At 39.4% G+C, this 25,311-nt stretch overlaps 2 protein-coding genes across 3 annotated transcripts; both read left to right on the top strand.

Moving 5' to 3' along the window:
• Positions 1-545: 545 nt before the first annotated feature.
• LOC117257415 (deoxyribonuclease-1-like) lies at positions 546-9,376 on the top strand. 2 transcript variants are annotated; one of them, XM_078172485.1, is made up of 10 exons: positions 546-654; positions 3,280-3,365; positions 3,473-3,567; positions 5,553-5,639; positions 5,829-5,941; positions 6,024-6,136; positions 7,819-7,973; positions 8,061-8,157; positions 8,259-8,391; positions 8,716-9,376. In XM_078172485.1, the coding sequence occupies exons 2-10, from the start codon at positions 3,285-3,287 to the stop codon at positions 9,078-9,080; spliced, it is 1,239 nt and encodes a 412-aa protein (XP_078028611.1). In that variant the 5' UTR covers positions 546-654; positions 3,280-3,284; the 3' UTR covers positions 9,081-9,376. The 2 variants fall into 2 exon arrangements, with proteins under 2 accessions (XP_078028611.1, XP_033483485.2); XM_033627594.2 differs by having other exon boundaries at positions 552-654; positions 3,225-3,365.
• Positions 9,377-10,037: 661 nt separating this feature from the next.
• Positions 10,038-24,959, top strand: LOC117256433 (keratin, type II cytoskeletal 8). The gene is made up of 10 exons (XM_033625851.2): positions 10,038-10,642; positions 15,722-15,930; positions 16,004-16,064; positions 17,834-17,929; positions 19,166-19,330; positions 19,897-20,022; positions 20,121-20,264; positions 20,766-20,842; positions 20,931-20,977; positions 22,790-24,959. Exons 1-10 carry the CDS (start codon positions 10,331-10,333, stop codon positions 22,894-22,896), a joined length of 1,344 nt encoding a protein of 447 aa, XP_033481742.1. The 5' UTR covers positions 10,038-10,330; the 3' UTR covers positions 22,897-24,959.
• The last annotated feature ends 352 nt before the right edge of the window (positions 24,960-25,311 follow it).

Consider the following 25,311-nt stretch of genomic DNA (forward strand, 5'->3'; position numbering starts at 1 on the left):
TCATCCATTGTGCAACACCCTCTCTTGTTGATGCGTGCTTGATAACAATGGTTCTGATCATAACTAGTGGAAACACTGACCAGTTCGCTAGTTAGCACCAATGTTCCAAGTGTCCTGATCGAAACCAGTTCAAGAACCAAAGCTGATCTGTGAAAAATTGGCATTAGTGAGCTGTGTTGCCTGGTGGGTGTATTTTTACTGTCTTAAAAAGTCAGGGCCAGGTTAGCTGTTTCCCCCTGCTTCCATTATTCACGCTAAGCTAAACTAACAACATCTAGACTTCAGCATTGTTCTTAATGCACAGACATGAGATTTTCATTTTGGAACTATTTCTTTATTAAAATGTAATTTGAAATTTTAATGACATCTATCAAATAATACGTTTTTCCCTGATAAAGTGACAGTCAACTACGCTCTGTGGTGTCTCTGACAAAGACCCAGCAGTTCTCACAGACAGGAAACACTTACTGGTCCAGATAACAGATAGATGTGGGATGTGGGATGTGGGTGTGTTAGGGTTTGCATACATCTGCTGCTGTATGTACATTGAGCTGGCTTCATGACCTCTGTACTCCGCTTGTTCTGTATTCTGTGGAGTTCAGTCTCAGTCTGTCTGCTGATGCCATCACAACATTGCATATTTGACCCAGACTGGTGAGTTGTTCTTCTGTTTATTTCACTTGCCCGCTTCTCTGGACTGAAAACTCCTCTCCAGCACTAAAAATGATGAAAGAGAAGGATGATTGCTTTGAGGACTTTAATTAAGTTTCATTTTAAAGTCTCCAAAATGAATGACACTATGTTGACATTACTGAGGAAGCAGAATGTTGTTAACCAAACGTCCACAATGTCATTTTGAAATTTACATTGTCAGAGACAGGAGGAGGAGCTGAGCATTAATTCATGTGTAATATATAAAGCATTTTAGTTTGTGGGAGCCCTGGATGTTTAAAATGTGCTTCCTTTGAGGGGAAAACAGCATGTAAGTGCATTTTATGAGAAGGTATTTCCATTTTATACTGCTTTATCCTTCTACTCCATCACATTTCAGGGGAAAAGACTGTTTTTTTTTACTCCACAACATTTATTTGACAGCTTTAGTTACTTTACAGGTTAAAACATTTTATACATAACATTTTATCATCTTAGAAAATATGATGTATTATTACAGATTGAAATAAAGAAGGTAAACATTAAAATACTGCTCACATGTTAATGCATGAATAATAATAACTAGTCCATACCCATTGGTAGTTTTGTCACCTTCTACCTATGCCAGTCCTCAATGCCTATGTGCAGTTTCACATAGACTGACCACGTCAGTGAGTAGAAAAACGTGGGACAGACAGAATGACTGACTGACAGAATGACACACTGACAGTTTCCGTGATTATGTACAGCATACCATACCATGACTTAGTCATACCAAAAATTAGAAACAAAACAAACATTGGTCCACAGAGGGAGCCACAGCGATCGGTCGCATTTTTCTGTTGTTATAGCACCACCCAGTTGCCAATTAGAGTTAAATTTCTCCAGTCACCTTGAGGCGTCCTGTTCTACATATCTACCAAGTTTAGTAAAAATCCATATGGCGGTTAGGCCTAGATAAGAAATTAGCTCTCTAGCGCCCTCATTTTGTTTGATGGGGTCAGTAATGGAGGGGTCCCCTCAGATTATGTGTGGTCATATGCCTACAAAGTTGCGTGGTGATGGGTGAAACCCTTGAGATGTTATACACCTTTATGTGATGAGCCACGCCCTCCGCAATATTCATTGCCTTATAGAAGCTCAGTTTTAGTAAGTTTTCCAACTTTTGCCAAGAGGGAACTTTAGATATTGGTCCCTAGATTATGTTCACCCAGTTTCATGCAGATCGCTCAAACTTCCTAGGAAGAGATCAATTTGAAGTGTTTTTCAAAAAATTCAAAATGGCGGAAAATCTATGTAACTGGAAGTTATGGTTTCTGAGGCAAATTTGTTCCTCATGAGGAGAGACATCTCTGTGCAAAGTTTCATGTCTCTACGACATACGGGGCATGAGATATGCCCATTCAAAGTTTGCAATTTCAATCAGTTGCTATAGCGCCCCCCTTTGGTCAATTGATGTAATATTGCTTCATTCACATCCTCCCATGACCCTCTACCACTGTGCCAAATTTCACATGGATTGACCAACTCAGTGAGGAGAAAAACATGGAACAGACACACAGAGTTTTCGTCATTATATAGTAAGATAAAATAATCAGAAAATGTAACATATATAATAATATTAACCTCTGAAATGTGCTTCTCTGCATAATGAGTGCTGTCAATTATTGTTCCTTTATGTTGACACTTTGTTGCAAATACTGCTGTACTTCAGGTATAACTCTAAATACAGGTTTTTCACTTGTAACATAGTATTTTTAAATTGTATGAGATATACAAAGGCATTCAACCTATAAAAAAACCCCAAAATATTATAAAACACTTGAAAGATGTTAAATAAATATGGATCTTGTGCCACAGAAGTGAAATAAGTAAAATCTTATAACATGCAAAGACGGGAAATAAACAGACTTCACATGCATAATACTTTCTCTCAGTTTGAATGTAAAGTTAATTATCAAACAAATATTATTCTTCTCTTTCACACCCCTTTTTGCTTCATGTTAACACTAATTTTTATAAATAAAGTCACCTCTGTGCTGCATGTTGAGACAAAATCCATAAGAAAATAACTGTCAACTGACCAACTGCAGTGTTTTCACCCTGCAGCTATTTTTTTTCTCTTGACGGCTCATTTCTTAGTTTCACACACTACATTAACCTTTCTTCCTTTATGTATCTTGTTTGACTTATAGAGTAAAATGTGTGACATAATAGTTTTGTTTTATCATGTTTTAACTATTTAACACTGCTTCACAGTTCTCTGTGTGTAATTCATGAACTTCTTATCAAGAAAGACAGTCTCTGAGGTGTTGATGGGATTAGGGCAGATTGAATCAGACTGTATTAGTAGGTTAATTGGCCTCTCCAGTGTTTTCTGAGTTGCATTTACCTTACTTGTCACTCCGACCTCTTGACTGACCCAGCCCACAACCCCCTCCTCTGGATGTCGTTCTTCAGAGAGCTGTACAGCTTCACTGTGGACTTCTGTCTCCACTGCATAGCGACTAAAAACCCATCTCAGCCACACACAGAATTGGACCTGAAAGATTTCTTTCTTGTCACACCTACAGTTTGAACAGCATGTCTCTCATATTCATCCTGTAAAACTTTTGTAATCACCTGAAGTCAAAATGAAGATTGCAGCCTTCAATGCAAAAAACCTGGGATGGAAAAAAGTCACGAACAAGATGGTCGTCCACTACCTCACCAAGGTAAGTCCTTCATCATAATGATTTTATGGACAGTATACCACTGATAATAGCAACATATGAATGTATGTCGTTTACACAACAAGTTGTGCTGACTGCGTGTCCTGCAGATCATGTCTCAGTACAGTGTAGTGGTGATACTGGAGGTGATGGATAAGAGCGGTAAGGCCATGGAGAAGTTACTGAAAGAGCTCAACAACAACAGGTGAGTTCTCTGCACTGTGTTATAAAGATAATGTCATGAAGAGGGAGAAACTCTTTTTCTTACATGTATACTTTCTCTTTCTCTTCATACTATAATGAATTAAGTATCTAAGTGCAGTTGATTTGTTAAAGGTCCAGTGTGTCGGATTTAGGGGGATACATTGGCGTAGAATAAATATAATAAGTATGTTATCTTTAGTGTATAATCACCTGAAAATAAGAATCATTAATTTTTCTATACCTAGAATGAGCTTATTATATCTACATGGGAGGGTGCTCGTCTGCAGAGATTGCCATGTTGCATTGCCATGTTTATACAGTAGCTCAGGACAAACAAACCAAACACTGTCTCTAGATAGGGATACTTGTGTTTTCGCATTTTCATGTCAGCCACCATAGTTAGAAGCCACTCCGCGATGAGCAGCATTGGAAAAACACTGACTCTGACAGGTGAGAAATTGTTTTATTCAGTGTTTTTACTGGTTTAAATCAGCGGGTCGTGAACATCTGGATCTGAAGTTATCACAGAAAAAACATGAGCATGGATCAGCAGGTGCTAGGCTAAAATCCTGTGTCGCACATGCCAAATGGCATCAGAGAAACACTGATTTGTACCCTGAGACTGCTTTATTTAGTGTTTTACCGGTTTAAATCACCTTGTTCTGAAGAGGAGGAGACCTCTGTGGATAATTTGGGTCGCTGTAAAAACCTCCTGAACAATGAATGCTGAAGGAATTCTAACCAGGAGAAGTTTCAGGTGGTTGCAATCTGCAATCCTCACCACTAGAGGCCACTAAATCCCCCTTAATCTTACACACTGGCCCTTTAATAAGATAAATAAGGCAAGGAGCATGATTAAGAAAAAACAACAACAACAACAAAATTTCAGTATTCAAATGAGAAGCTGTGATGTTGACAACAGCCCTTAATAAAAAAGTTTGGATGTAACAGAGGACATACAGATGGTTCAGCTTTTACTTTCATAGCCTCACCTGTAGTAAAACTAGAAAAAATTAGACGTAAGACATGAAATTACTATAATCATGATGTGTTCAGCAAATTTAATGGTAAACTAATCTGTTTAGACAGTTTGATGTTGTGTTGATGCATGTGAAAAACTATAATGAAAAGCATTTACGAGACTCTGATATTTGTGCACCCAAGGAATATGGTGTCATGAGAGGAAAAGACCGGGTTATGCTGACAAAAAACAACCATATGATTTTGTTTTTGTATTCATTAAATTCACTGCAAACTGTCATTCTTAAATAACCAACTTGTTTATTTGTGGGCTCAATAACAGCCTGAGCATTACAAAAATGACTCCTGTAAGCATTTTCTGATCTTTTTTCTCTACTGCAAAGATTTAGGTGACAGAAAGTATTCAGGTCACCCAACCAGCAGTGAGCTGGTGGTTGGGTGAGAGACGGCTGATAAGAGATGCTAGCAGGACAAAACACAACTAAATTATACCACATCTGAGACACACAGACTTCACGTTACTGAAGCAAATTTAATGGTAAACTAATCTGTTTAGACAGTTTGATGTTGTGTTGATGCATGTGAAAAACTATAATGAAAAGCATTTACGAGACTCTGATATTTGTGCACCCAAGGAATATGGTGTCATGAGAGGAAAAGACCGGGTTATGCTGACAAAAAACAACCATATGATTTTGTTTTTGTATTCATTAAATTCACTGCAAACTGTCATTCTTAAATAACCAACTTGTTTATTTGTGGGCTCAATAACAGCCTGAGCATTACAAAAATGACTCCTGTAAGCATTTTCTGATCTTTTTTCTCTACTGCAAAGATTTAGGTGACAGAAAGTATTCAGGTCACCCAACCAGCAGTGAGCTGGTGGTTGGGTGAGAGACGGCTGATAAGAGATGCTAGCAGGACAAAACACAACTAAATTATACCACATCTGAGACACACAGACTTCACGTTACTGAACTTCTTTGTTGATTCCGTTTCACTCAGCTCCAACAAAAACCGTCCCTACTCCATGACCGCCAGCTCCCAGCTTGGACGAGACACCTACAAGGAGCGCTTTGTTTGTTTCTACAGGTAGGAGAGCCCAGGTGCACTGTCACTCCCAAATTACAGCTATTATTAAGTATTATGAGGCCAATGTGTGGGATTTACATACAGCTTGTGGTAGTAAGCAAACTCAGAAAGGTTGTCTTCAGGTTCATGTCGCACGCATACAAACACATCAATGTCCTTGTGTTCATATCTTGTATGTGTGTGTCTCAGAGAGGATGATGTGACACTGAAAGCTTGTCATCAGTATGAAGATAATCAAGAAGGAGATGAGGACGCCTTCGCCAGAGAGCCCTTCATCCTGCACTTCCGCTGTCCATCTGCGAGTATGTGTTATTTGTCTGTAAGTATTGTGTGTGTGTTTTTTTTTCAAAATGTGTTTTAACTGTCTGGACCTGTGTATTACAGAGGTTAAAGATCTGGTTCTGATCCCAGTCCACACCAAACCGAATGACTCACTGAAGGAGCTGGACGAGCTGCATGATGTAGTCGATGCTGTCAGGAAGAAGTGGAGGACTAATGTAGGTAGACTCTTTTAGAGAGTGCCACATAAATCATATACGTGAGGGTGTTGGTTGACTTCCCAACTCTGAATTTACTGCCTGACACAACTGAGCTGTTTGCCAACGGTTACACCATTTTATGATATTCAAATCCGGTTTGGAAAACAACTTTAATGGACAACAGAAATATTTTTAGCTCCTGGTTTTACAAAACATTCCAGCAGACACTTTCTTAACATTGATTTTAATTTCCTTCTAAACCTTAATTTAAATTACACAGAAGCGTTTTCTTTCTTTACTGCAGATATTTAAACCATTCTGCTGTTTTATGAGTTTATGATTGTTTCATATTTGAATGATTTCAGATATGTAAATTATGATGGGTGTGATAAAAAATGCAAAGGATGTTTTGTTTATTTATCAGACTGAAGGCACATAATAGAGTATAGACTGAATTTTTAAAAAAATATGCTCCCATTTTTACAGGTTTAAATTAAAGATCTAACATTCTTCTGATAATACTTATCTTATTATATAATGACGAAAACTCTGTCTGTGTGTCTGTTCCACGTTTTTCTCCTCACTGACTTGGTCAAGCCATGTGAAATTTGGCACAGTGGTAGAGGGTCATGTGAAGCAATATTACATCAATTGGCCAAAGGGGGGCGCTATAGCAACCGACTGAAATTTCAAACTTTGAATGGGCATATCTCATGCCCCGTATGTCGTAGAGACATGAAACTTTGCACAGAGATGCCTCTCCTCATGAGGAACAAATTTGCCCCAAGAACCCATAACTTCCAGTTATATAGATTTTCCGCCATTTTGAATTTTTTGAAAAACACTTCAAATCGATCTCTTCCTAGGAAGTTTGACTGATCTGCATGAAACTGGGTGAACATAATCTAGGGACCAATATCTAAAGTTCCCTCTTGGCAAAAGTTGGAAAACTTACTAAAACTGAGCTTCTATAAGGCAATGAATATTGTGGAGGGCGTGGCTCATCACATAAAGGTGTATAACATCTCAAGGGTTTCACCCATCACCACGCAACTTTGTAGGCATATGACCACACATAATCTGAGGGGACCCCTCCATTATTGACCCCATCAAACAAAATGGGGGCGCTAGAGAGCTAATTTCTTATCTAGGCCTAACCGCCATATGGATTTTTACTAAACTTGGTAGATATGTAGAACAGGATGCCTCAAGGTGACTGGACAAAATTTAACTCTAATTGGCAACTAGGTGGCGCTATAACAACAGAAAAATGCTTAAAAATGGCAAAAATGCGACCGATCGCTGTGGCTCCCCCTGTGGCCGAATTTTTTAATAAACACTTTATCTGCCTTTCAACATGCTACCTCAACTACTAATGTACAGTTTTAGCCCACTAACTATCCCACTATTGGCAATGGTACTACTGTACTTTCAATAAAGCCACCGTACTATCAAATTCACAAAAACTCTGTCTGAATACATTGCTCTTCTTAATGGGTTCAGTTGACTGTTTAATCTGTAATTTCCTATGACCTGTATCCCAAACACACACCATGTGAAACTGTACGTGGGCAACTGTGCACTCAATGGGTATGGACTAGTGGACTTTTAATGAGCAATAAGTCATGTGAGTAATATGTAAGCCAACTTTCTGATGAACATCTAACTTCATTTTATGTCATGATTGTTTTCTTTTGCAGAAAATTATGATTTTGGGGGATTTTAATGCAGATGGACGTTATCTCTCCAAGAGGAAGAAGGAGAAGATCCGCATCTCCTCTGCTCCTTATCATTGGCTGATCAAGGATGGTGTTGACACGACGACTAGTAACTGTAATGACCACACCTACGACAGGTAGCTCACATCTCAGGGCTGTTATCTAAATGGATTTTTGTCTTGTTTAATTGTTTTATAAGATTGTGATGCATGTTCTGCTGACAGGATCGTTGTGTACAGACAGACCATGCTGGACGCCATCGTCCCCGGCTCGGCCAAGCCCTTCAACTTCCAGAAAGAGTTCAACCTGACGGATGAACAAGTGAGACTCATGTTTGTGTTGATCAAACCTCTTCATCACTGATAGCTTTACTCTGTCTTAAAGGGGATGTGTCATTATTCAAACTTTATTTGGTTTCCCAGACTTTGAGTATCAGTGACCACTACCCTGTGGAGGTGGAGCTGAAGACCAATCAGAAAGCACCAGCAGAAAGGACAATGGCTCTGCCACGGACAACAAAGACAACATCCATCAAAAGACAAATTCAGAAGAAAGGTATCTGTTGTTTACTGAGATCAGAGACACATTTTGTACTTACTGCATTTATGTTTTGCTTTCAGTATTATTAAATCATAAAGTTTTAATGCATCATAAATCTCACATTCTGACCACAATTCAATCATATTCCCATCTTCGATTATTAATTTTTAATGATTTTCAATGGTGGTTTACAGCAGTAATTTTGCTTTTCCAAAGCAACAACAACAGTCACCAGGATGAGAGCAAGGAAACATACTGTACATATATTTAGGTTTATAAATTATAATTAGTATATCTTAAAAACAGTCCTCCCTGTTGATTAAAATTTAACACAAACAGGAGCACAGAAGAAGAAGAAGGCCGAGCTGGCTGAAGCACATAAGAAGATGGCTGAGCCGGCAGGAGCGAAGAAAAAGATGAAGGCTGAACAAGTAGTATTACAGAAGAATAAGAAAGCTGATTCAGCAGGAGCACAGAAGAAGATGAAGACCAAGCTGGCAGGAGCAGAGAAGAAGAAGAAGAAAAAGAAGGCAGAGCCAGCAGGAGCACAGAAGAAGAAGAAGACTGAGGTGGCAGCATTACAAAAAACAAAGAATACGAGAGGAAAAAGGAAGAGAGGACCGTCATCAGACACACCAGCCAAAAGAAGACGTTTGGAAAAATGTCAGACAAACGGACTCTCAACATCTTGCATCACTCAATAATTTTGAAGTGATTTTTATCTGTCACTCACTCCGACTGATCAGGATTTGTACACATCACCAGCTTTTAACTGATAATTGACATTCTTGGATTTCTTTGTGTGCATAATGTTACAAAAACAGCAAAAAACTGCCTTATATATGACAACTGAATGTTAATGTGAAATAATTTTAGAGAATGTTCAAGTTTTACTCTGTTGCAACCACTGCACGACAGTTAACCTCAGGTTAAATAAAGTTTTATCCTACAACCTTCGAGATCTAAGGACCGAGACGTTGTGTATTTAAATAAAGTTTATTGCAAGTAATAGGACAGTGTGTGGAAATTCTCTTCTCTTTACCTATGGACCGTTTCCTCTGCACCTGTCTACAAGTTATTGAAGGTGTGCAAGAGCCTAATAAACCTTTAATGTACTGATTATGGCCTTAACCTACTAGTAGGTGGAGCAGACCCCTTCTAACCCATATGCCCTTTCAATTGGGTGATAACATTAAATCATGTGGTGCGCCAAACTATGATGTAATGAGGATGGTTTTAATATCCAAAGCAGGGTGAACTAAAACCACACAAACAGATGAGTTCACATGGTTAACCAGCCTGAGGCAGCACAGTAAAAATAAGTAGAAAAACCAGCACAGGTAGATCAGACTTCTTGTCTCCAAAAAGGACTCAGATGAAGTTATTTTGATGGTTATTTTCCAAATTAGGTTGTTCCTTTATATTTGAGGGTAAATAGGGACCCTTTTCTGGCTTTGTAGCATAAACACACCCTCTGGCACCTATTTGAAGAAAGAAAAAAAAAAAAGAATGCAAACTTATTTACATTTTCCCTAAAAGTCAGAAACACTGGATATCTGACACCACATCTCTCTGGTGCTCCAGTTTCTCCTCCTCCGCCTCCACCCTGGGGAGGTTTAAAATGCCATGAGACACCTGAGACACCTCGCTGTGGTCTGACATCTTATACTCACCTGGTTCACCTCTCTTTGCAGTCGCTCAGTAGTTCTCTGCTCAGCCTGTTCTCTGCACGTCTTGCATCCTCTCATTAACCTGCATTTCACTGTAAACAATTTCTTCTTCTGCTCTTGTTTTACTAATCACTTCCAAGTCTCTTCTTCTCCTTGCTGCCTGTTTTCCATTTCATCTATCTCAGTCCTTCCACCACCTGCTCCTCTGCTTCCTTCAACCATTCTCCATCTTTTTGTCTCTCTCTACCAACTTCTCTGCATCCCACCACACCTCTGTCTCCACCATGAGTCTGAGTCGTACCAAGCGAATCAGCTCCAGTAGCTCCGTCCGGACCAGCAGTGGGTCAAGGAGGCTGAGTGGTTTCGGTCCTGGTCAGGGGGGTTTCAGCGGCATCTCCCTGAGCAGCAGCTCTCTCTACACGAGTGCCAATGGGCACCACCACGGCCTCGGTGCCCCGCTGGCCTCCCTGTCGGTCAACAAGAGCCTGCTGGCCCCCCTCAATCTGGAGATCGACCCGAGCCTGTCCATGTGCCGAGCCCACGAAAAGGAGCAGATCAAGAGCCTCAACAACCGCTTTGCAAGCTTCATTGATAAGGTAAAAAGACGAGAGCTTAAACAGCAGGTCAATTCATCACTGGTGGAAAGTAACATTACCTGATTTGAGTATCTCCATTTTCTGCTTCAAGTATAAAATGTATTTGTTAATTACACAAACTACAATCAGCAAATAAATTATGTTGAATTACTATAGATTACAATCAAATTTGATTGAGCTCCAGGGGAAATTTATCAACCACCCAGCAGTATGAAGTAATTAAAATGAGCTCCACCTTTACCAGCTGCAACATTTAAGTTATGAATGCATCCATAATTATAATCCAATAATATCATACATAATATTCTGAAATTGGCCATTCTGCATAAAAGTACTCATTCGTCACAAATTATGACTCAACAAAAATGAAGGGAGGACTTGTACTTGCAACAGAGCATTTCTGCACTGTAATACTACTATTGTCAGATAAGAAAAACATCTTGACTAATTGATGTCTTTTTTTTTTTCAAGCCAAAAAAGCTCAACATTCACTGTTATCGGCATCTAAAATGTGAGGATATGCTGCTTTTCCCTGATGTGTCATTGTAAATTAAATGCATCAGGATGTTAGATTGTTGGTTGGACCAAATAAGTGATTTTAAACACTTTGTGGTTGTTAATTTGTTTCCTTTATTTTTGTACATTTTATAAACCATATAATTAATTATTTGATCTCGTTGTTTGCTTCGATTTGAAAATTGAATACACTGGACTTGCTCTAGGCTTTAAGCTCTCAAAAGAAGAAAAAAACAGACTCTTCCTCTCACAAATAAAAACTTGAACTCACGAGCAACAAAATGCATCCTCATTTAATCTCATACAGCCAGGTGGTTTTGCTGCTACAGCCTCTTTTGGTCTGGTGTATGACCTTATGGTGGCTAATGTTCAAAAACTTTATATACATATTTAATATATTTTAATGATAAAAAAATATAGAGAGATTGATTTTAGCCACTTTAATGGCTCAAGCTGACCTTAATAAAGGCCTCAAGGTCACAATGCCAACACAAGCCAAACTCGTATTTAAGAGCCTGAATGGTTGAGTAACTGCAGACATCAGGCCTGTAGTATAAGGGTAAAACACTGGGTGTTAAATGGGGAAGTGAATCTGTAGTGGTGTTGTTGAGGTTCCTGAAGAACACACATTTCCCACAGAAGGAGTGACCAGCCCTGTGATAAAGTCGGACATCGATACCGTACTTAGGGAACATCTCCGCTTTCTCACGGAGTCGGTAACACACTTTCACAATGGAGGCATTGTTGACATCTCACATCAGCAGAGATACACTTCGGGCGGATTGAGACAGAGTGCTGGACGAAGGTCCAAATATACAAATGTACAAAACTATTATCTACTTTTTATCTTTTTGAGAGCAGATTTTTTTTCATTGTACCACAGAGAACTAAAACACTTGATATAGTATTGACCTATTAGGATAAAAAAAATCCTTTTGATTGTGAAACTCCCACAATGTTAGTTGTTTAAAGCAGAACGCGCAGAATTTAAATGAATTTTAGTGTACAGAGAAAAAAAAGATTACATGATAATATTAGTAAAAAAACCAAACAAAACAATATATAGTAAATTTGTGTTAGCATAAATGATATAAAATCACCTGGCAATATATTCTTTGAAAATATATATTTTTGTTTATTTCATTTTACTGCCCTCCATCTAAATTTCCTGAAGGAAATTCTTTTTTTGTTCTTTGTTATTGTTGTTGTTGTTGTTGTTGTTGTTTTGTTTTGGAGCAGCTAGAGATCCCAAAATAACAGTCAAGGTCTTAGATTTGTGTTAATCTCTGAGTTTACACCCAAAATGATTAAACTTAATTTGGAAATTTTAGTGTAAAATGCTCTCAAGGATGTTATCGTTTAAGTCAGAATGCAAAAGTTCAGTAAGTGAGTAAGATTGTGTAGTAAGCAAAACAGTTTCAGTGTTCCAAGACAAAATATTGTGAAATTTCCCAGGAAGCACTTGAAAGCTTGTCTCCATCCTTCTCTGTAAGTGAGACGGTTGTTGTGACTGTCCGGCTAACAGGGGACTCACAAAAGGGTCCTTGTTTGCTCTTATCGTGGTCGTAGGAGCTCTGAGCTGCAGGAGAGGTGAGGTGACTTCAGTCTGGACTCCTCTGGGCTGATTTATTAATACACATTCAAACTTGGAATGTGATCATTGCAGCTACATTGGGACAATAATTTATTAAATTTTGGACATTGAGGCAGGAAGACCTCTTCTTCTGCTCATCAGAACAGCTAAAGGGCAAAGTCCAGTCAACTGACTGATAAACCAACCCTGCATTTACTGGTGTAATCCAACCCGACTGATCCCAACAGCACTGAAACATTAAAGAGCTGCTTCCCCTCATGCAGAGAAGTAATCAGCCTGATGCAACAGGTAGACAAAGTTTTATATGTTGCAGCATGATGACCCAGTTTAAATCTGAATGAGGATCAATGACCCACTGGGAAATATTATATTTATTGACGCTGGTTGTTGCAAAAATTAACCTGAACAGTGGATTAAAAGACAAAGACAAAAAGCCTTAAAAAGAGCCAAAGATTCAGTGAATGCATCTGGGATTTAAACAGCCTTTTAAAACCTGAATCAGTGGTAATAGGCCACACTGGATATTTAAGCTATCCGTCCCATTTCCGTCCCATTGAGTTATTGAGTTGTAACCTGATGAATCGGGTCAGACACGGTGGGGTTGTGTCTCAGAGGGAGATTATTCTGCTCTGTACAGAACACTGCCTTTGTCTTGGAGGGAGGAGGTATAATGGGTGGTGGATATACCCGGCCGCAGGCAGGAAACACGAGCCATGCAGGTACAGTCAGGTGTTGATGTTGAGATTGAGCTGCTTATCTGCTGGAATGATGCAGTTTCTTTAACCTCTGTTTACCCGAGGAAGGACGGTATTCAGTGAATGCAACTATGCATCCCAGTGACCAGAAGAAAACTTTGGCATTGCATGTTTCTGCAAGCCACATATACGTTACATTTGCACGTTTTATATCATATCAGTGTTTCTAAAGTGACGTAGTATACAAGCTGACTTTGTCATCAGGTGGTGGAGGGTATGGTGGATGGTATTACACCTAGGCGGGATGTCTGCCAAGCTGCAGACCACTGTGCGAGACCAACAAACGACAAAACCGGTTGTGCTGTAATGACTCATCACTGTGTTTCCAGCAGCTTTTAGGGCACTGAATGTGGGTGTTTCGTAGCGATCTGCTACTGTTTTTCCAGCCAGGATAGCGCCCGGTGTCTGTTTACCAAGACATCTCTGCTCTTCCAGCGGGGATTGAGCCCCCAAAACCGGTATTTTAAGCCAAAAGATGATCTTTTCCGAACCATAACCAAGTAGTTTTTGTGCCTAAACATAACCACAACATAGCAGAAATGTAAAGTTTCAACATATCTTCTACATAACATAACATATAAATGTAACATATCTATGGTTCGCAGAAACATACAATGCCAAAATTTTTCTAGTGATTTGGTTAGCAGCTAACTAAGAGTGGTAGAATATTGTTAGACATGGTGGAATGTATTGTCATAGTTTGGTATTTTGAGAGACCTTAGAATCCTTCATACTTATTGGAGGTAAAGGACAATGATGAAGTTTCTGTCTCCCATGATAAATAGTAAGACCAATGGTAACACACATCATGCCTCCTCCCTGGTGGCATGATTATACATGATTCTGATGTGAATCACACTGAAAGCAAAAGCAGAGCAAATACAATGTTACTTAAAGTTTTTGGTATTACGGTGTCCAAAGGTCTTCTCTACTGTCAGATTTGTGTTGTGATAAACCAATATATTCGAGTAAGGACAGCTTAGGCTCATCGATTTTGTTCCATTATTCATCAAAGTGAAGACTGACCAAAAGTTTTCCACATCGACATCTAATTTAATTGGTCCATAAAATGCCAGAAAATAGTGAAACATGTCCATCACAAATACACAGAACTAAAGATAACATCTTTGAATTGCTTGTTTTGTCCAACCAACTATCAAACCCCCAAAACAGTCAGTCTACTAGCAGAAAACAAACACAAAAAAACCTGTAAATATTCACCTTTAACAGACTGGGATTTTTGCATTTAAATGTCCAGTGTGTAGGAGTTGGTGGTATCTAATGACAGAAATGGAATATAATATAGTAAGTATATTTTCTCTAGCTCCTCTAATGGCCACTTGAGGCTGACTCCAGAAGCAAGTCAATCCCCATCAGTCCCCATAGACACCCATGTTAAATCGCCCAACTTTACAGCAGAAATAAACATGTTTACAGCCTGTTACAAAAACAGTTTTGGTCTCTATAGCTAATTTCCCCGTTCATGACAACTGGGGTGAATTTTTATATAATTCACCTGTTTACATTTTAGCAGGCTTAACGTTACGCATGATTAAGGCGGGCCACTTTGAGTGACAGGCTGTCTACTACTCATAGTGTACTCCCCTTGCTCCTCCACAGCGTCAGCCTGTCACCCAAATATGTTCACTTCAGGCTCCAAAAAAAATCAAGATGGCGACAACCGAAATGCAGAACTCATGCTTCAAAACATGAGTCCACACGCCAATGTTTGACATCATGAGTTAGCCATGTTATTGCTACAATAGCCCAGAACAGACAAGCAAAATACTCAAGTTTTGCATTTTCGTGTCAGCCACGGAAGTTCTCCTACACACCTGGCACACAGAAGAAGTTTTAGTTGGTTGCAGCTTGCAACTGTAACTGCTGGATGACACAATTCCTTCACACACAATTGACAAAAAAAAAAAAACTAGCCACTGTTGTTGCTACATGTTAACATGGTGGACTTAACCAGCTAAAGAGAAGCAAACTAAACTAACTTTCAGAAACAAACAGAGAAACTGTTTGCTAACAGATTAGGGAAAATAGCTCGAAGCGAAACAGCCATTATGGCCAAGTGGACAAATTTTGGTAATTTTATTTAAGTAAAAGTAAAATACGGTCATTTAATTAGGATGGAGAGCTGGCTAACAAACACAATAACCTCCAAAATGGCTGTCAGAAGATATTTATGGCATCACCTCCATCATTCAGGTACGTTACCTGGAGCAGCAGAACAAGATGCTTCAGACCAAAATGGATCTGATGCAGGGCCAGGTGGTGAGCCGGTCCAACGTGGAGCCCCTGTTCGAGGCCTACATGGCGGGTCTGAGGCGCCAGATGGACCTGGTCAACAATGACAAGACCAAACTGGACGGGGAGCTGAGGAACATGCAGGGCTTGGTGGAGGACTACAAACACAAGTAAGTCAAGTCACTGTGAGTTCTGTAATATCTCAGTCTATGTTATTTCATTTTTGTCTCGCCTCTGTTACAGATACGAGGAAGAGATTAACAAGAGAAACAACCTGGAGAACGACTTTGTTATCCTGAAGAAGGTCAGGGCGCACACACATTCATTCATACATCACAGGTGTGGTGGTAAGGTGAACCACTCTATTGTCCTCCTTTGCTCTCATCTCTACATTCCCACATGCATCAAAACCCATAAATGCTTTGGGAACTTTATCGTCAGCGTCACATGAAAACAGCAGTCGGAGTCCATGTAAGACAGTCTGGAAATTTGCCAACCCAGGACTTAAAGGTCAGAAAATGATCATGACTGGAGTTTTATAAAAAAAACAAAAAAAAACCCCAAACTTTATTCACTATTTGAGTTTGTTTTTTAATCATGCTAGCTTATCCCCCGACTTTCTAACTATTGGATGGATTGCCACGAAATTCGGTTTAGACATTTGAGTTCCCTACAGGACTTAATTATTTACTCTTCTACTCAAACATTTGCGAGACCAGCTTCACAATACTGCAGAGGGAAACCATACGTTTGCAGAGTGGCCTTTGGGTTATTTTTTTCTTACTGCAAACCAAAGTTGCTTTCACGATTTGATTGCATGACAGCTTAATTTGCTGTGCAGTGGCTCTGGTTGGCAGATCCAGAGCGATTCAAGATGAATGGATGAATCACCCGGTCAAAGTTTTTGTTAAATAGCTTGAATCACAGGTAGATTTGCTTCTCTGGCTGTGCAAAAAGCCGCGCTGAATGACAGCTTATGACTGTTTGCAGTCGTCCAGTTTTAAACTTATTTTTATGTTTTCCTTATTGAAAGTAAAAATTACCTTCAGACACATTTGAAGACATTATTTCATTTAACTGAAATCATGATCTTTCCCTAAACTTTAACAGGGTGCCCTTGAAACCTAAACCTTGGACAGGAGGCTATGCATGGACGCAGGGTTCCAGTGTCAAAGTCCTGCACTTTGTACATCCAACAACCTCCTTGCATAGCCTACATAATATATGAATGTAGTGTTCCTTGACTTGACAGACACGTTGTCTCTGAACATCAATCCAGGTAGCAAATACGTTACCACAGCAACATCAATAACCAAGCAGTCAAGTAACATACAACTGTAATGTGACAGGGTTGTTGTCTGTGGAGGAAAAAGATTAACAGGACTTTACTGCTGCAACCGTGAGATTAAAGATGTCTGTGAGCACATGCAATCGTTACACGGGTTTTCTTTAACAGTGGTTTTAGCCTGGCAAAATGCATGACTCTGGGGATGGAGAAGTTGGCCCACCACCTTAGTCCAGATTAAAATATCTCAATAATTATTGGTTGGATTGTTTGAAATTTTGTACAGACAGGGGGCAGTAGTAGCTCAGTCCATAGGAACTTGGGGTCTGGAGGGTTATCGGTTCAAATCCCTGTACAGACCAAGCATGGAGCGTGGACTGGACTGAATCCCCAACTGCAAGATGCCTGTCCAAGGCAGCCCCCTCATTCTGACATCTCTCCATTTATTGTTTATGCATGTGTGTGTATTTCGGGACACTTTGTAAATGACAACAGAGTGAAAAAATATTGAGTTTACCCTCAGTGATTAATAAAGTATATCTTCTTCTTCATGGTTCTCAGAGGATGACTCCTACTGACCTTGTATATCTCTTCACTTTTCCTTAAGCATCGCCATGAGGTTCACATTTTTGTGGTTTTGAGTGAACGAAACTATAAACCAACTATTGGATGGATTTCTATTAAATTTGGTTTAGACATTCATGTTCCTCTCAGGATGAGCTGTAATAACGTTGGGCATCCTCTGACTTCGTCATTAATCTCTGTGTGGTTTTTGTTTCTGTGTTCAGGATGTAGACTCAGCCTACCTGGTAAAGGCTGACCTGGAGGATAAAGTGGGAGCTCTGACTGATGAAATCAACTTCCTCCGCAATGTCTATGAGGAGGTATTGAAAATTTTTAAGGCTTTAAAACAGTTAGAATGTGAAAAAGGTTCAGATTTATCAAACGTATTTGTCGTCTTCCTGTATTTCTCTCCAGTTATTTCCCTCCAACTGTCACACTTTCCTTTCCATCGTTCTGCTTCCATCTCATGACTCACTGGGGACTTAACACCAAACATTAACTGCCTCTGGAGGTTGTTTTTTTTATATCAGCTAAAGGAAATATTTTTTCTTTTGTTTTTGTTGTTGTTACTTATTGTCAGAGTTTTCGGAGCCGACCAAAAACACTTTAACAAAGGAAAAATGATTCGTATTATCCCCAAGAGAGCTTAATGCTCTGCAGCTCCAGAGAAACATGATATGTAACCTGGTGATGAGCTAAAAATATGTAATGAGTAGAAAAGCATGTGTTTGTTGTATTTTCATGTGTTTACCTAAATTCAACAAAGCTGTGATTAATGTGTGTACTTGATAACGGTTAGGAAAAGATAATTTTTTGACTTAAATACCTGGTCTAAACCTCTAAATCTAAATCACAACTGATTTTGTTGGCTGTTGGTCTCAAATAGAGATCTGCAGCCTGGCAGGTGTCTCGCCTAGGTGTAACGCCATCTACTATCCACTTCAACTTCAGAGGACAAAGTCAGCTAATACACTAAGCTACTTTAGCAATGTTGATGACACGTACATATGTAACCTATCTGTAGTCTGCAGAAAAGCACAATTCCAACATTTTCTTCTGCTGACTGGAATCGAATTTGGTGCCTTGCCATATTTTAGTTTGAAGCAAACAGATTATCTTTGGGTTTTGCACTGTTGACTGTACAAAAAAAAAAAGAAGAGTCTGAGGATGGCACTTTGAAGTACGACGAATAAAAAATTACTGGCAAATTATAATGAAAACAATGCTTGACTGTGTAATGTCAAGATTATTGTTGACTGAGTTTCAGATGAATCTATCAGGACAAAAGTCATTTAGTAGTCTTTTTTCCCCTTTTTTCTCGTTGTTATGATGCAGTAACTTCTAACATGTGTCTGAAAAGTCAGACAACTACAATTGAACTGAAACAGTTACATTATAATCAACATATGAAAGACCCACACAACAATTTCCAATAAAAATCAAACTTACATTTGAACAGCTCTGATCCTGTTCATCGAAAATGTAATTTATATTTGGCTCATTGCATGTGGACCTATGTTATTTGTGTCTCACTTCTGTTTTGTTTCCTGCACCAGGAGCTGCGTGAGCTGCAGGCGAGCATCAAAGACACCTCGGTGGTGGTGCAGATGGACAACAGTCGCAGCCTGAACATGGAGCAGATTGTAGCTGAGGTCAAAGCTCAGTACGAGGAGATCGCAGCCCGCAGCAGAGAGGAGGCCGAGGATTGGTACAAGAGCAAAGTAAGAAAAGAAGTGTGCAGAAAGCCCAAGATAAGATATCCAGCATCCATTGTAATCTGTTATATTAGCCTTCAGTGTGATCTGTAACAGAGACATTACACATTCAACCCACTGAATTCACATCTCTTAACAAAAGAAGTGTTAAATTGTGACTTGAGAGTGAAATCCAAACTGTCCTATACAGACACACAAGCTGAACTAAGAAGACATTTGAGAGTGTCAGTAGTAGAGGAAGTATTCAGATCAGATTCAGGTCAGATATTCAGATTACGAGTTCAACATTTTACTTAGGTGTGGTAGTAGAATAGGAGTATTACTAACTATATGTACTGCAAGTATCAAAAGTAAAAGTAGTCATTATCCAGAACTGCCAGTTTGATATTATTTTATTTGTGATGAATAAGCAGTACTAAATGTATCAGTGTATTGGTGGCTCAGGAGGTAGATTGGTTGTCTACCATTCAGATGGTATATCATAACTATAAATGTGTGAAGATCGGTCTAAGCTCTCTGTTCAAAGAGACAAGGCAGTGATGCAGCTAATGTGAACCTCCCTCTGTCTGTAGTTTGACCAGATGTCAGTGCAGGCGAGTCAGTATGGAGACGAGCTCCGCATCGTGAAGGGAGAGGTGGCTGAGGTCAACCGACTGATCAGCCGGCTGCAGAGTGAGATCGAGGCTGTCAAAGCTCAGGTACACCTACAGGAAAGATGCAGCCCTTGTAGAATGTCATTTTTTAGATGATTCTAAGTATAGCATGGATGATTTGTTGCCCCTGTCTCCTCACTCAGCGTGGCAGCCTGGAGAACCAGCTGGCTGAGGCCGAGGAGCGTGGAGAACTGGCTGTGAAAGAAGCCAAAGCCCGGACCAGAGACCTGGAGGACGCTCTGCAGAGGGCCAAACAAGACATGGCCAGACAGCTCAGAGAGTATCAGGTGAGTGAGAGACATTCACTGCTTCTCAAAGTCAAGGGGGACGGGTCCTTCCAAGTCTGGTCCTACAGAGGCTAGGCACGACTCCTTCCTAGCACCCGGTGAACACACATTGGAACAGGCGAGAGAGCACCCAGGTGTGTGTCACTGAAGAGGCCTTGCCTTTACTTCCGGCAAATCGTGCTCAAAGAGTTGTGAGTACTTAATGCCCACTGAGGATACAAGCATGCGTCCTTGAAAAGTCTCGGAAGTAAGGATTTGGTCCTTGATGAACTTTGAAGGATCCTTGACATTGGAGCAGTCCTTCAGTGGGATTCGATGATGTGAAATTCAGCCGTTTAAGGATCCTTCCTTGACTTTGAGACGCAACAACATACACAAAAGTTATATTGATCTGAGTCTGTTCTTGTTTCACACTTTGCACATCCTTGAGTCCTTTCCTTGCCGTCTGTCCTTGCATTTTAGTCACTTCCCCCTATATGATATTTTATTCTTCACCTGCAGGACCTGATGAACCTGAAACTGGCTCTGGACATTGAGATCGCCACCTACAGGAAGCTGCTGGAGGGAGAGGAGGACAGGTGAGAAGAGGAGAAGAAGAATTGTGTCTGTGTGTCTCCTTTAATATAACACACCAACACACGCACTCTGTCTCTTTTTCTTCTGCAGACTTGGACAACAGACCGTCCTCAACATCCAGTCCGTCTCCAGCTACAGTGAGTAACCAAAACCTCCACCATCAATAAGAAGGGTGTAGACATTTAAATGCCTGTCCATGAACAAGACCTCCACACTCTCACTGCAGTGATATGCAGGACAATCTCCTACTCATCCCAATGACTGACATTTTTTGAAAACTTAAAATTAGATTTAAAGGAACAGAGTGTATGATTTAAGGAGATTTTAGCATCTTGAGCTGAAACTTGTCCAGGTTAGAATTCCTTCAGTTTTCATTGTTCAGGAGGTTGTTACCAGGAGCCGAATTATCCGCAGAGGTCTCTTCCTCTCCAAAACAAACAGACCAGGTGATTAAAACACTGAATAAATGAGTTTCAGGTTACAAATCAATATTTCTCCAATGCTGTTGGGCATGTTGCAGATGGGCTGCTAGCTCACCACCTGCTAATGTGTGCTTAACTTATCTCTGATCTGGACGTTCAGGAAGTTTTTTCGGGGGGGCTGAATTATTCGTAGAGGTCTCCTCCTTTCCAAAACAAATAGACCTGATGATTTAAAGGCTAAAAACACTAAATAAAGCAGTTTTATGTAATAAATCAGTGTTTTTCCAGTGCTCCCATCGCGGAAGGGCTGCTAAGTATGATCACTGGTGTGGTTTGTCCTCTCTGGGCTACTGTAGAAACATAATGGCGCAACGTGGCAATCTCCACAGACCCACTCCCTATATTTATATAAACGGCTCAATCTAAGGCAACAAAAACACTTATTTTCAGGTGATTAGCCCTGTGATAGTCTGGTGGCCTGTCCAGTGTGTACACTGCCTCTTGCCCAGTGTCAGCTGGGATAAGCTCCAGCACACCCGTGACCTCTAACAGCATAAGCGGTCACTAAAAACAAATGAATGAAGAATAAATACACACACAAAGAAAACATAATTAATATATTCTATTCCATGTCTGCCAATACATCCCCCTAAATTTTATACACTGGACCTTTAAACGCCTGTCCATGACAAAAGGCCCGTTTCCACTGAAGAAGTTCCTGGTACTATTTGGGGGACAGGAACTTTACAGGAACGTCCTCTCGCTCGGCCCTCTCAACCGCTGTGTCTCCACTGAGAGAGCGGAGTACGAGGACGGTTCCTGTAAAGTTACTGGGCTCTGAATGTGACGTAATCGTTGCGCAACCATTTTGACCGGGGCGACGAGGCTGAGTTTTAAAAATGCCGGCTATTTTGTCGCTTTCTGTTGACGTCACATCCCACCTTGAGTATATCCAGTCAGCACCAAGTAATCCCCAAGCCCCACCCAGGAGTTTTTTGGGGCCGTTCTGAGTACCTACTCTGAGGCAGGGACTTGTTTAGCCCCTGTAAAAGTTCCGGAACTCTGTCCTTCGGGGGTGGTTCCTGCGGTGGAGACACGCACCAGCAGCCCCGGCCCCGTAAAATTACCCCTAAGTTCCTGTGGTGGAAACGGGGCTTTTAAAGACCTCCACACTCTCGCTGCAGTGATATGCAGGATGGTCATCTTTTTAGTCCAATTTTTGATATTGCTTGACAACTTATAATTAGATTTAACTTTTTGTTTCTATGAAAATTTTGGGGTGTCACTGTGATCCACTCATGTAAGATGGATTCAATATAACTGCAGTGTCTGTGCTTCATATCTGGCTGGGGACTTTTGTTACTTTAGCCACTTATAATTTACTGACACACTACTCTGTATCTTTGTCTGACTTTATCTTTTTCTTTATATCTTTCTTTCTCTCTGTCTCCACCTACCTGTTTGACTTTTCTTTCTTGTTCACTGCCCTGCCTTTCTTTCTTTCTCTCTCTGTCTTTCTCTCTCCAGGTACTAAAAGTACTAATGGCTACCACAGTAACAGCTGCTCTCCTGCTCCAAAACTTCTGATAAAGACAACCGAGACCAGAGACAGCAGCCGATACAGTACTCACTGAGACGACGCACAAGACATGCATGCAGTGGTGGAACTGAACTAAGTATATTTACTCGATTAATGGACTTAAAAGGGAACATCACCTAAATGAATAATTCAAATATGTTAAAATTTGAATTTAAATATGTTAAAGTAAACCAGAGAAGGAAGTCTCAAACTTGCGATGTCATAATGGATAAAGTCTTGAGCTGCTCCAAAGACAATGCATGGCAGCCTGATTTTAAGAACCCCCAAAATGTTTTTTTGTTTTGTTTTTATACTCAAATGAGCTTTATTCTAATGTAGTTGTAGGAGCTAAGTCTACTACTTGCTGCTACTGAGATATTTAACCTGACCTGGCTGACACGCTTGCTTCAGTTGATGCCTCTGTTTCCTGACCTGCAGGCTCCAGTTGCAGAAAAATCATCCTATTTATTCATACCAGCATGCAATTTGAGGCATGGTATCAAAGCAGGCAATTTCTTTATTTTCATCAAAAACTGAACACACAACTGTCGAGCAATCTTCCATCAAAAACTGACTTTACACCTGATGACATCACAAATTTGAGTTTTAGCACTCTAGTTTTTTGGATTTGGGAGAGAGCTCTTTTTAATTTACAAATATTTTTGGACAGTCTTAGTCCATAGGAATAACATGTATACATTTTTAAATAGACGCAGTTCCCCTTTAAGAAGAAATTTAAGGTACTTGTACTTTTCTTTTCATGCCACATTATACTTCTACTCCATTCCATTTTTACTTTTTACTGCACCACTGCAGCTTTAGTTACTAACAGATTAAGATTTTTGCACACATTATCACGAGTTTATAAAATATGACACATATATTTGTCCACTAATCAAATAGTTGAGGTACAAAAAAATGAACTATTTTGATGGTTGAAGTTAATAAGTTTGATATACATTAATCTTGTGAAAACATTTCATGGTATTAGCTTTACAAATGTGCAGATTTTGCTGCTTTTTCTTTTAATAACATTATTAATTGTTGTGTGTTAGTAATAATATGGAGAACTGGACTGTTGGTTGGACAAAACAAGCATTGTGGGTAATCGTGACAGTATTTCTTATTATTTTCAGAATTTTTACAAACCAAACAATCAATCAATGAGTGGAGAAAATAATCAGCAGATTAATTCATAATAAAAATAATCATTAGTTAACAGTTCAAAATGAGCTCCACCTCAACCAACTTCAACAGTAAAATCTTGCTTTGAATGCACGAGTCATAATAATATAATGATAATATATAGAATAGTTTATTTTTCTCCTGTTATTACTTACATTTACCCGATTATACTTACATATTTTTGCCTGAGTAACATTTCAATGCAGGACTTTTATGTGTATTGTGGTATCAGTACTTTTACGTGAAGATCTGAGCACTTCCTCCAACACTGCATGCATGTATCACTATACACACTCGTACACCCACAATAACCATGTGGATGCTTCACAAACACACATCTACAGTTTCATTGTAATTTTGTAACATGTTTCTAAATGTGTAAGGGTGCAGGTTAGTTACTAACTTTTACTTACTGTAGAAAAAAAGGAAAAATAAAATCATCTATACATCTAAATATGGAAAAGTAAGCACGGGAAATTGTTGTTTCTAATATAATTTAAACTATATAAAGATTTTAACGTGTTAACTGTAGTCAGTTGGGTCAATTGTATCTCAGACTTTAGTTGTACTTAGCAGCATGGGGTCTTTAACCCTCTTTGGTTCCTAACAAACACTGTAATAGACTGCTCTATTATTTGTCTATGCTAAATTGATGTGTGGTGAGATGATAAGAATATAAAAATACTGTAGTCTTGGAGATAATTGTTGGGGATATCCTGCTAGAGGTGTGATTAGATGTGCATTTTGTGTCCAACACAGAATATTGTTTCTTTAATTTGCCAGCTTAATGTGACTGTTTTTGACTCTAAAGATCAACATTTTCTTGATGCTATTATCAGATAAACTTGTAGTCTTCATCTACATATGTGACCACTGTGTTTAAGTCTGTTTATTACTTTTCTGCTGTTGCTTTAACAAATAAAATAAAAAAGGAAAAAGGGCTGTGGGGTGGTTTTTTTTCTTGCTTTGAAACTTAAAAATAAATATCTTTTGCTGTACTTTTTCTTGCTCTAAATTAGAAAATGATGAAGGAAGGAAGGGAGGAAGGAAGGAAGGAGGAATCAACACTTAAGATGAAATCAGAATTTCTGTTTTCACATTTGTTGTACGTCTTATATGTGTTTTTTGTGACTGTTACCAAACATACCATTCCTGATCTTATACCCATCTTCATCTGTATATTTACAGTACAGGCCAAAAGTTTGGACACACCTTCTCATTCAATGCGTTTTCTTTATTTTCATGACTATTTACATTGTAGATTCTCACTGAAGGCATCAAAACT

Source organism: Epinephelus lanceolatus, chromosome 1 (assembly GCF_041903045.1).
Source record: "Epinephelus lanceolatus isolate andai-2023 chromosome 1, ASM4190304v1, whole genome shotgun sequence".
NCBI classification, from domain to species: domain Eukaryota; kingdom Metazoa; phylum Chordata; class Actinopteri; order Perciformes; family Serranidae; genus Epinephelus; species Epinephelus lanceolatus.

Bases quoted from the DNA above. Each gene is read 5' to 3' on its own strand.
- LOC117257415 (XM_078172485.1), top strand. From the start codon at position 3,285: ATGAAGATTGCAGCCTTCAATGCAAAAAACCTGGGATGGAAAAAAGTC. The intron at 3,366-3,472 runs GTAAGTCCTTCA...CGTGTCCTGCAG, and splicing joins TCGTCCACTACCTCACCAAG to ATCATGTCTCAGTACAGTGT. The intron at 6,137-7,818 runs GTAGGTAGACTC...TTTCTTTTGCAG, and splicing joins GGAAGAAGTGGAGGACTAAT to AAAATTATGATTTTGGGGGA.
- LOC117256433 (XM_033625851.2), top strand. From the start codon at position 10,331: ATGAGTCTGAGTCGTACCAAGCGAATCAGCTCCAGTAGCTCCGTCCGG. The intron at 17,930-19,165 runs GTATTGAAAATT...TTCCTGCACCAG, and splicing joins TCCGCAATGTCTATGAGGAG to GAGCTGCGTGAGCTGCAGGC. The intron at 20,843-20,930 runs GTGAGAAGAGGA...TTTCTTCTGCAG, and splicing joins CTGGAGGGAGAGGAGGACAG to ACTTGGACAACAGACCGTCC.